Source organism: Mytilus californianus, unplaced genomic scaffold (genome assembly GCF_021869535.1).
Source record: "Mytilus californianus isolate M0D057914Y unplaced genomic scaffold, xbMytCali1.0.p SCAF_2, whole genome shotgun sequence".
Lineage (NCBI taxonomy): Eukaryota > Metazoa > Mollusca > Bivalvia > Mytilida > Mytilidae > Mytilus > Mytilus californianus.
In genome coordinates, this window is record NW_026262668.1 from 99,533,795 (window position 1) to 99,546,318 (window position 12,524).

At 32.2% G+C, this 12,524-nt stretch overlaps 1 protein-coding gene and 1 long non-coding RNA gene across 3 annotated transcripts in view; both read left to right on the plus strand.

Moving 5' to 3' along the window:
- The window catches only part of LOC127730563 (uncharacterized), a 345,980-nt gene that overhangs the window by 307,032 nt on the left and 26,424 nt on the right, over positions 1-12,524 (plus strand). The window lies entirely within an intron of this gene.
- On the plus strand, positions 39-11,336 carry LOC127730550 (synaptosomal-associated protein 47-like). 2 transcript variants are annotated; one of them, XM_052238994.1, is made up of 3 exons: positions 39-135; positions 3,797-4,802; positions 6,474-11,336. In XM_052238994.1, the coding sequence occupies exons 2-3, from the start codon at positions 3,803-3,805 to the stop codon at positions 6,779-6,781; spliced, it is 1,308 nt and encodes a 435-aa protein (XP_052094954.1). In that variant the 5' UTR covers positions 39-135; positions 3,797-3,802; the 3' UTR covers positions 6,782-11,336. The 2 variants fall into 2 exon arrangements, with proteins under 2 accessions (XP_052094954.1, XP_052094955.1); XM_052238995.1 differs by having other exon boundaries at positions 39-122.

A 12,524-nucleotide genomic window follows, 5' to 3' on the forward strand; every position in this document is an offset into this window, starting at 1 on the left:
GTTAAGAATGAAAAATCGTTTCCGGTAAGGGACGCAACTCTATATTTGAAAATGAAAGTAGAACGTAAACAAGGAGTAGAGTGACCATATATGTTGATAATTAGCTTAAACCAGCAGTTATAGTAATTTTCAAACGTAATTCCACTTTCATAGTAAAAGGCATTTTCGATAACACTCGACGCCGACTAATGATACCTTTAATAAGTTTTGTAAAATACTCAAATAGAGGGGTAATGTCAAAGATGAAAATCATTCAGGAATAACTTTACAAATTCATACATGTATGAGGGTCGTAATCGGTAATGGGGGTACTTTCATGTCGAATAACGGTAATGAAACTTGCCAAATGATGTTAACGGTATTTTTTGGTGCATGACATTAAAATATACATGATCTTAATGACGATAAAAAAATCAACTGATTTTGACACATAACGTTAAATTCTTTCCAAAAATAACGGTAATGGATAATTATTTGAGACCGCTGAAGAATAACGATAAGGATATTTTAACAAATCACTATACAATTTTAACCAATTTGAAGCTAACAGTAGCCGAAAATAACTGTTTAACGCCTGACAGTAAAGGACCTTTTTGGATTTTGATCCAATAATTATGACGTCATGAAAAACTAAAGTTTTTGCCTTTCTATGACGTTGTAGGAAGGCATCACAGCAAAAAAAGTTAAAATAGCTTTTATATAAGACTTCATAATTATTTGGACTTATTTAATTTGATGGTACATGTACATGTATAAATTTTAAAATAAAGAGATGTGGTATGATTGCCATGATGTTAACAATTATCGTTCACCATACACCCTTCAACAATGAGCAAATCCTGTAATGTTAGTCTGTATAGTAACAAAGTCTCTGGACGTGAAAATATGTAAAACAGTTCAAAAGGGAACACCAACTGGCTTCTTTATGATGAAACAATAAACAACAAAACGAGTATGACACCAAAAAACAACAACCACTGAATAACATGCTTCTGACTTAACAATAGACTAATTTGAACAGGAACTAACATTAAGTAAATGAGTATTTGCTGATTTTTCTTAATCTCTCTCCCTTATGATACTTATTACATGTATTTATATGACATTTTACATTGTTTTATACTATAATTATAATTCTCATGAACCATTATTGTCTCATTAGTTCATTGTTAAGTTTGTTTATGTTATAGTTATTGAACAAGTAAATCGGTTTATGTCATTTAATCTGCACGGTTATGGTGACCTACTTGACCCGAACAATGTAGGAGTTCAGGTTATAGGGTCATCCAGACAGTGCAGATTAAATGACATAAACCGATTTACTTGATTTGATTGGCCAATAACTGTTTTTACACTTGACGACATCAATGTACATGAACGTTTTGGAAATATATGGACGAAAGGTTTACACTTTGGTTGTAAAATAGATAACTTTTTTACACAAAATCCTCAACTTTTTTTAATGGAATTACGCTCCCTTTGAAAATTTCTGGATCCGCCCCTAAAGGTAAGAGTACATTTGAACTGTGCAGTATATCTGAGCTACATGTAGTTAATGCACACCTTAGCTGTGCATTATTCAGATTAAAGCACAGTAAGAACAAAGAGATTTTGCATATGTCATGTGTTAATATGTTATGAATAATTACATTGTAATTAATTATAATCTGTCCTTTGAAAGGCACCTCGATTGGTTAATAAATTATCTATATCTGTGCCTGTATAAAACTTCAAGTAATGAAATACTGCAATCATGTATCATCCAATCTGTTTTTTCTACAATAACATGAAATGTATGCGATTTTAAATATTAATATGAGTCTCAGTTGTCCATGATTGACTGCCCAAAACTGCCCATAGTGATTAACTCCTTTTTTGAATAGCTTTTTATTTTTCTACGTTTTTTTATCAATTTCAATCAAAGTTGCATAGATGATATTGTAACGTGACTGTCCGTCAGTGTGTCACACTTCTTGACACTGTAGAGCTTGTGTTTCTCACAAAAGTATGTTCACATTCAATATAAGGTAGGCTGGAAGCCTTTTAATTTAAATTTCAAAGGAAATGGTTACATTGCAATTTTTAATTGTGATGAAATTCTCTACTTCATTGTACCTTTGTTAATATACTTTCTTATTAAAAAGCCAGAAAATTAGAAGCGAAAATGTCTTATTGTCACTGTATATACAGAGTTGAGCTAGACATCAAATTGGTGAATTATAAAACAATTAAGCTATGAGTACATTATGAAGGCATCCATAGCCAAAATTAACAGACATTAAAGAGACATGTTAATGAAAGTAACACTTTTTTTATTTATTATTTACTTCTAAAATGCATTTTTTTTTTTCAGTTTCCCAATCTTACCGATAATCTAGAGGCTTATCGTCTAAAAAGATGAAATAAAAATTTTAAGGCCCTTCCTTTCCTCTATACTCAATTAAAACTGAATTGAAAAGTCCATGATTTGATAACGGAAACCCCAAAAAAAGATTCTGATAAAGAAAACAAAATAGGAGATGCACCAAAGAATTATCATTGTTAAGATTGTGAGAAAGGTTCAATAAATTGTGGTAAGAAGTTTAGGAGGAGTTGAGTACAAAATCAGTACTCCTCCACTCTAAATAAAGCCTGGCCAAAGTTCTTGCTTTGATAAGGGAAACCCAAAAATAGTTTGGACTAACAATTAAAATAGAAAGTTCATAATCTCACATAAGGTAAAGATTCTGAAATATTTTCATTAAATTATGATTAAAGGTGTAAGATACAAATTAGAATAGAATTCTAATGCAGTCTTTATGTAACAATGTTTTTGAAACACTGTTTTAATGAGATATATATTATCCTTATTTGAAGGTAACAAGTAAAGGAACAACCTTCAGTTTGACCATTTTCAATTGTATGACATCATGTTTTGCCATGTCAGATTTGTATGTGCCAAAATCATTCATGAATTTTTTCGCAGAATTTAATTTTATCATCAATTTATACCTTTTTACAACTTCTTATGTAACATGTGTAATATATGTTTATGTAATGCAAAGAATAGAAATAACAGTATGTACTGTAGTTGAAGAGTTGCCACCGTCAATTTTGGATTTGACAGTTGCAAATATCTGTTTTACTGTCTGCTCTATGCCTCACAAGTAAAACTGCATTTGCGGCTGTCAAATCCTCAATTGACAAGTGCAATTCTTCAACTACAGTACTGTTATTCCTTAAGTGGATACAAATGTGTTCTTTGAATGTGCAGATATGACAAAGTCCATGTCACTCAAAAGTAAACCCCAAAAATTATTTTGATGAAGAAGTGAAATAGGGGTGCAAAAGTACATCAAACGATTGAGGAGGGGTTGACAGGGGTAAGGGAACATAGGAATGAAGTGGAGGGGAGTGGGAGTCAGAAGGCAGGAACTGGGGGAAGAGGGAGAGTAAAAATAGGGATCTGCTGGGGGGAAAATTTGACTGATTTTTGGCTGGGATTAAGGAGGTAGGGAAGTGGGAGTTGATGGGGAGGGATGTGGGAGTTGGGAGGTAGGGAAAATTGGGAATTGGGGAAAGTTTCACAAAATTCTGTCATGCTGTTCAGAAGCAGTTGCTGATACAAAAGTGGGATATGAGATCAAACCAACAGACGGACTGAATCCCCCATAACTATATATCCCCTTATTTCTATATCTGTTGTATAAAATGATTTATAAGGTGTACATGTCTGTCTGAATATTCCTTTTTTAATTGAATAGTAGTTTATGTCTTGTTTCATCATGTTCATGTAAACATTGTTTATATCTTTCAGGTAAAAATGTTTAGTCCTGGTGAAGTTACAATCAGATCATGGTCAGTTTCTTTCTATGACAATGAGAGCAGAAAATGGAAATATGGTGTGCTGAAAGTGACACCAGAGTATATAGAGTTCATGGAAGATGTGACAGAAACAATACATCCATACATCAAAATATTACACCACTATGATGTTACAGACATAAAGAAGTCTCTGACAGGATTGGTCTATAGAGCTTTAGTGATAACTTTGGTAGACAAACCAAAACATTGGGTTTCTTCATTAACAGATCAAACATCTCTTTATAATGTTCTCCAGTATTTCCAACATCAAAATCTGTTTTCAGATGCAAGGAAAAAACCACCAACTCACACTCAAAAATCGTTTGTTCCAACAGAAATGGGAAGAAAACTTCTGCATAGTGTCCATGATTCAGAACAGGTATTGAATAATGCTGTTAATGTATTGCATGAACAAGGTACACAAGTTGAATCATCTTTAGCAACCATGCATGATATTCACAATGATCTTGACATTGCAGATAGTTTAGTTTCTGGTCTAGATAGCTGGCTAGGGAAGTGGAAAATACCACAACAGTACAAAAGGGAAAGCTTAGAAATAATTCAAAGCAAAGATTTGCCAACTGAGTTAGACTATGAGATTTTATATACAAAACTTGAAATGGGAAAGATGAATTATCAACATTTAGGAATTTTAAGAGTATGTATCCAAGGTTTGTTCATATTGACAGAAAAACAGAAGCTTGTGCATAATTTTGCTTGGAGAAATATATCTTTGGTGAAAGTTTTGTCTCTTTGTGAACTCACAGTAACACAATATCAGATAGGTCAACAAGATTTGACCTATGACTTTGTGTGTACAAATTTTCTACCGGTTCTTAGACTACTTGATGCAAAACTGAAAAGTAAAGTAGAGTTTATGGAAGATGTCTTCAAAGAAGAAAATAGGAAGAGCATGAGAAAGCACAAACCAATTATTGATTCTACAGGACTTGCAAAAGGTGAGACAATTTGGGGTTATTTAACTTGTTTGGTTACATTATAAATTTTAGAAATAGAAAAACAAACATGAATTATCAACTTTTATGACTGGAATTAACAGATAAACATTTCAACATTGTCACAGAAAAGAGACAATTTTCATATAGGAATAATTTAAGATAAATGAAGAAATTTAGATTAAAAAGAAAGAAATATGACAAAATTTATATGTATAGATACATGTACATGTAGCTTTTGAATGATGTAATTTGAGTTTGAGTTATTTCCCTTGGCTACCATTTTGTAGGGATGAACGGTTAAACCCTTTTTATAAAGTCTAGCGGTCAGTATACCAAGTTGAATTTGGCAGATTTATGAAGGAATTTGGGGACTAAGACCTCCAACATGGAAAGGAAGGAGAAGTTGTTCTTGCTCAAATTGTGTTAAACAAAACCTAACTATTGCCAAAAATTATAGAAAAATTTGGAATAGCATAGTAGACCATAGTTTACTGAGTGAAAAAAAAATGTTGATGCTGATTTTGTCCACTTTTCATAAAATAGCAATTCACACTTCTACATATCAAGACAACAACTGACAAAATTGTGCTCAACACCATTTTGGATATTTTGAAGTAACAAAAATGTTTCTAAATATTTGTGATTTTTTTTTACCAAAAATAATTTTATTCCAAAATTGACCGTTTTCCAATTTACACCAAAAATACAATATGCACATCTACATATTGCATAATTTATGCACAACAGTTGTACACAAATTTTTAATGAACAGAAAAAAATGAAAAGGGATACAGGGCCCTGATCAGCCAAACACCTGGCCTCATACCATCCCATACTGTATCTGCATGTCGATGAGGGATTTTTATTTTCCGAAAGTTACTTTTTAATACCACTATGGGTTATAATTATGTTGATACATCCTCATTTGATTTATGAAGCCACATTTAGTTAGAATTGGGATGTTAAGATCAATGGTTTGAGAGTGTGCCTTGCTACATTGTATCTGCACATAAAATAACCTCTTTGAGCAGTCTGTAGGTGAACATACTTGAACTTCATAGTGGTAGTTCTAATCTCTTTTCATCCTAGTTAACCCACTTAACCTACCTAAGTTAATTAAATCATTTCTATTAAATAATGATTATTATCATATTTCTTCCCATCTTTAGTTTGCATGAAATATATGCTTTTTTGTCATTAAGCACAAATATTTAATCAACAATTCCTAATTACAAAATATATATTTTCTTTACATATAGTGCACTGAATATGAAAATACTAGCCTGTATATCATTCATTTAGAATTAACATGATTTAAACTTTCAAATTGAGGAATGATAATCTCTAAAAATTAATTTTTTACAATAAAGCTATGGTATAGTACATGTAGCAACCATGACAAGATGAAAATTCTTTGAAATAACTAAATCTATCTATAGATATAAGAATAAAATACAAAAATGTATAAGTAAGTAATGTGATACCAGTAGTTATAACAATGGCTTAGAACAAAGCAAAAAATAACACACACTAGAATAACAAGAAAAAAAACAGAAATGAACTCAATATTTCTACCTCTTTCCTAGAATAAAAAGATTCTAATTAATGGTTCAATCCAAATCTGAAAATTCCAGGAGTTGTTTAACAAAAGAGAATTCTTTTTATTCATAGATAAATTGTTTTCTAAAGAGGATGATGAGACAACTCTTTGTTATGACACAGGCCTTTCATACATCCAACAACCATCATCTGGGTATGTTTCTCAAGAAGGTTCTGAAGTACTATGTCAGAAACAAATTGTTACAGATGAAGAAGTTGCAGAAATAAGTGAGACAATTCAGAATATCAAATCAGTTGCTTTGTCTACACAACAAGAATTAGACATCCAAATGGACAACATTGATAAGTTAACAGATAATGTAGACAGAGCTAACCAAAGAGTAAATCAAACTGTTAGGCATATCAATAAACTTACATGACAGAACAATTTATACTAAAATATACATTGATTTATTTATTAACTTCTTTAAGCTTAATAGGCTCATTTGGTCATCAGAGCTTGTCAGCTTATTTCATTTGATGTAGATCACTGTAATTTTTTTCAGATTTTTTTCTTCTCTGAAACTTTGATCTGACCAAGACTCAATTTATGGCATCATAGATCACCTGGCCTTAGGAGCCAAGCTACAATGTATTGCCCTCCCTTTTGCTCCGTTTGTCCTCCGAAACTGAATGGATTGAAACGTAGATGAGGGGGCATTAAGGTTTACCTTTGTCCATTAGTCCGTCCGTCTGTCCATCTGTATGTACGCCCGAAATTGATTTCTATCTTTAGTTTGCCTCAACCAAATGTTATGAAACTTATACACAATGCTTATAACCACAAAACTCAGATCAAGTTTGAATTTGGATGGCATCACTTTTACCATTTGGAGTTATGCCCCTTTATTAAGTGCAAGCTGGGGCATCATCTGTGTCCCATGGACACATTCTCCATTTATTTTTAAATCTGTTTACCCATTTTGGAGTTATTGCCCCTGAAATATTGACTTATAATTTCTTTGGCAGGTCTTTGCTAAGGAGCTAAGTGTAAATGAGAAGCAAAAAGGATCAACATATCAAATTTTATCTACCCAAATACTGTCAAATAAAATAGTAGAAATTGGTCATGCAATGTAAACTTTTATCATTTTTTTACAGCTTTTGACTGTTATCTTTTAAACTACAGGAGCTAGGTTAAAAGTGTCTATGGGAAAATAATCATCATAGAAAGATGTATCTACACTGAAAATTAGTAAAAAATGCAATGTTCAACTTGTTTTCTAGTTATTGTCCCTGAAATATCTATTTTAACAATTTTCAATTTTCAATTTCTTTTTTTTTGCTGCTATCTTAAAAACCATAGGAGTTAGCTTAAAATTGTAAATTACAAAAATAATCAGGTAGACAAGATCTATTTACTCTGAATATTTCAAAAACCTGACTGCCTGCTTTGGAGTTATTGCCCCTGAAATGTATGATTTTTACAGGTTTTTGTCTCGCCTGTGATGAAAGTGGAGGAAAGCGAGACATAGGGATTGCTTTTCTGGCAACGACGATGAAGGCGACAACTGCATCAACATTGGTTAAGTTTTCTGCTTAAGTTAGTTTGATTGGAACTACTTGTGATAGATCATTGATATGTCATAGAAAGTTGCATTAATATCAGTACATTTCAGTTTGATGACAATTTTGAGGCCCTGCCCCCTAGGTCCAGTGACTTTGAAATATTAAGCAATTTTAAATGTTAAGTTTTCTGCTTAGTCAGTTTGATCGGAATTACTTGTGATAGATCAATGATATTTTGTATAAAGTTGCTTTACTATCAGTATATTTCAGTTTGATGACAATTTTGAGGCCCTGCCCCTTAGGCCATGGTCCTGTGACTTTGAATTAATTAGCAATTTTAAATGTTGAGTTTTCTGCCTAAGTTAGATTGATAGGAATTACTTGTGATAGATCAATGATATTTTGTATAAAGTTGCTTTACTATCAGTATATTTCAGTTTGATGACAATTTTGAGGCCCTGCCCCTTAGGCCATGGTCCTGTGACTTTGAATTAATTAGCAATTTTAAATGTTGAGTTTTCTGCCTAAGTTAGATTGATAGGAATTACTTGTGATAGATCAATGATATTTTGTATGAAGTTGCATTACTATCAGTGCATATCAGTTTGACAACAATTTTGAGGCCTTGCCTTGTATGCCATGGTCCAGTGACTTTGAATTTTTTAGCAATTTTATATGTTAAGTTTTCTGCTTAAGTTAGTTTTATAGGAACTACTTGTGATAAACCAATGATATTTTGTAGGAAGTTGCATTACTATCAGTACAGGATAGTTTTACGACTATTTTAAGGCTGTATCCTATGCCATGGTCCAGTGACTTTGAATTAATTAGCAATTTAAGATGATAAGTTTTCTGTTTCAGTTAGTTTGATAGGAACTACTTGTGATAGATCAATGATATTTTTTATGAAGTTGCATTACTTTAGTACATATCAGTTTGACAACTATTTTGAGGCCCTGTCCCCTAGGCCATGGTTCAGTTACTTTCAATTTATAAGCAATTTTCAATGTTAAGTTTTCTGCTTAAGTTAATTAATAGGAACTACTTGTGATAGGTCAATGATATTTTCTATAAAGTTGCTTTACTATTGATATCAGTACATATCAGTTTGATGACTATTTTAAGGCTCTGCCCCTAGAGATTGTCCAGAGACTTTGAATTAATTAGCATTTTTCAATGTTAAGTTTTCTGCTTAAATCAGTTTGATAGGAACTACTTACAACAGATAACAGTATTTTCTATAAAGTTATATTGCTGTACATTTCAGTTTGTCCATCATATTAAAATTAAGAATGGAAATGGGGAATGTGTCAAAGAGACAACAACCCGACCACAGAACAGACAACAGCAGAAGGCCACCAACAGGTCTTCAATGCAGCGAGAAATTCCCGCACCCGGAGGCGTCCTTCAGCTGGCCCCTAAACAAATATATATACTAGTTCAGTGATAATGAACGCCATACTAAACTCCAAATTGTACACAAGAAACTAAAATTAAAAATGATACAAGACTAACAAAGGCTAAAGGCTCCTGACTTGGGACAGGCGCAAAAATGCGGCGGGGTTAAACATGTTTATGAGATCTCAACCCTCCCCCTATACCTCTAGCCAATGTAGAAAAGTAAACGCATAACAATACGCACATTAAAATTCAGTTCAAGAGAAGTCCGAGTCTGATGTCAGAAGATGTAACCAAAGAAAATAAACAAAATGACAATAATACATAAATAACAACAGACTACTAGCAGTTAACTGACATGCCAGCTCCAGACTTCAATTAAACTGATTGAAAGATTATGTCTTCATCATATGAATATCAGGCACAATCCTTCCCGTTAGGGGTTTAGTATCATACCATCATAACATATATGAGAAGAACATAACCCGTGTCATGCCAACAACTGGTTTTTAAATAAATGTGTTTAGTGCTGATGCAAAGACCCTATAAGTGAATCAATATTAACGCCAAAATATGCAATCTTTAATGACCTGACAACAGTATCGTAACTATATCCCTTCTTAATAAGTCTATTTAAAGGTTTTGTTAGTTTCAGAGGTGAATACTGACATTTTTGTGCTTTATAAAGAATATTTCCATAAAAATTGGATGTGAAATACCTGAACGTATAAGAAGTCTGCATGTTGAGCTATATTTACGAATGATTGTCTTTTTCTGAATTTGGTGCTGACAGGCAAGTTTATTTTTTTAGTTTTTAGTGGTTATCTGATTCTCAAAAACTATATGATCTAGATTAAAAGTGTAAATTACATAAATGATTAGCAACACAGAAAATAACTTATATGTAAAATAAAAGGTCCTTATTAGCAGATTGGCACTTTTTCACAAGGTGAGCCTCTTGTTCACCAATTCATTTGATTTTAGGATTTTTCCAAAGTATCTTATTTATCTTATATATGTATTTGTTAAACTGTTGTTGATTTTTTTTTAATTTTCATTGTAGTTGTGTTTTTAAGTCTTCACACCTATATTATTGTGTAAAGTCTCTTTTTTCTAAACTGAATAAAATTTTGTATTCACCCTTGTACCTGTTGTTGATTCACTAATCATGATAAGTGAAAAAAAAGGATTAGTATCAAAAATCATGTTAAAATGTCTGTGCTATGTCAGGAATATCATATCAGTATCAATTATTGTCATTTTTTACATAATTGTTTTTAATTGTCTTTTAAAAGAAATTTGGTTTTGATGGCAGATATTTTTATATTTTTTAAAATGTACTATGTCTTCACAACTTGTCTATCTTAGTTTAACAGCTATATGTTTATTTTTGAAAGCCATTTGTTCACTTTTAATTATTTTTTTTATTTTTTTGTATATTGTTTGGGTGTTTTCAGACTAAAGTATGTAGCACTTTATCTCGTGTAAAGAAGTAAGAGAAACAAATGTGATATCCTTTGTACAGAGGCAGACACAGATGTTTGAGTTGTATTCAACAGTTATAAAAATAACACAAAATTGTTAGGGAGATGTCAATGCAAAGGGTTTCAAAGATTGTTAAATTTCAGGCAAAAGATTTAACTAAGTTGCAACAGCAATAAGATGCTCAAAGTTTAAGTATAATGATGCCATTTTAGCTCATCTAGACAGTGTGGGTTAGTGCCATTACTTAGCATCTGCAATCAACATTTCTCCTTTTCAGCATAAAACAAATTAAAATTGGATCGTTTCAGCATCTGCGAAGAAACTGCTTGGTCAGTTTGAAATTGGCATGAAGAATGTTTGAAAAGTTCGTCATACATTTTATTTCATTCAGACTTTAGGGCTAAAACATTGTAGCAATGATGCCAAATATTTTATCTTGTCATCGATTAAAAATTTATGGCCTAATTTAACCAAATTTGGTAAAATAATATGATATACAAAAGTCCTCATATAGTTTTGAATAAATGAAAAATGTGGCCTCAAGATGATTTTTTTTTATTTTTGCCATTCATTTCATTTTTATTCCCTGTCCGCTAGAAGGGGGCATTAAGTGTTACACTTGACTGTCCTTCCATCCATCAGTTCATCCCAATTTTGTTTCTGCACTCTAACTTCAGTTTTCCTCATCCGAATATGAAACTCACACACAATGCTAAGAGCCAAAACTTGCAGACAGAGTTTGAATCTATGCAATGAGTCATTTACCGTTCTAGAGTTATGCCCTTTATAACTTGGAAAATTGCAGATTTTTTCAATTACAGATTTTTTCGTTTCTGCACAAGCAATGACATCAAATGCTCTCAAAAATTATTTTCACGTTATATAAGCAAGTTTGAGAGGGGGCATTCATGTCCTCAGACACATTCTTCTTTTATTTCATTTCTTCTCTTATGAAACTGCATGTACAAATATTTAGAAACTATTTGACAGAATGGGTCTTTTACCAACAGTTTTTATTGAAGTTTATCTTCTTAGACTTTTTTGTGAGAACGCCTGAGACAATGAGCACCTATCATATATTTTTTGACAAAAAATATACCTATAGTTATCATGCTTACGCTTTTTCATGGAGAAAATAATTATATTCAACAAATATCTGTTACACTGATGACTGTAGTTTTTATTGCATCTGAGAAAAAATATCAACATCTAATTAGTTGAAGGAAAAGGGGGTTGGGGGGGGGGGGGGCACTTATACCTTTTTGTGGTAGGGGTGAGCAGCTGAGACAAATTGAGTACCCTTTTCACATGTTTTGAATTAAAAAAAATATAAATACCTACCTATACCTATCATGTTATGATATTTCATGGAGAAATAATTATATTTAACAAATATCTGTTGCATTTATGACTAGTTTTTAACGCATTTGAGAAAAAAGAAATCAACATCTTAACAGTTTCAGATACTTATGATTCTATCAGCAACCTTTTCATATATTTCATCTTAATTTCTTGACCTTATCATATATCATGAAGCTTGAAAAAGCGATCTATTCCAGCAGATCATCCCTACCACTCATTATATAGCCCCCTCCCCCCCCCCCCCCCCCCCTTTTCCACCCACTCTTGTTATGATCGATAGGATAATATAGTTTTAAAGGCAATTTTGTTCTATCTGAAAACCTCACCACTACAGACTTCTTACAAAGAAAACAGAAATTACTTTTATTT

Excerpts from the sequence above, each read along its gene's own strand:
- LOC127730550 (XM_052238994.1), top strand. The coding sequence starts at position 3,803 with ATGTTTAGTCCTGGTGAAGTTACAATCAGATCATGGTCAGTTTCTTTC. Across the intron at positions 4,803-6,473 it reads TTCTACAGGACTTGCAAAAG|ATAAATTGTTTTCTAAAGAG; the intron begins GTGAGACAATTT and ends TTTTATTCATAG.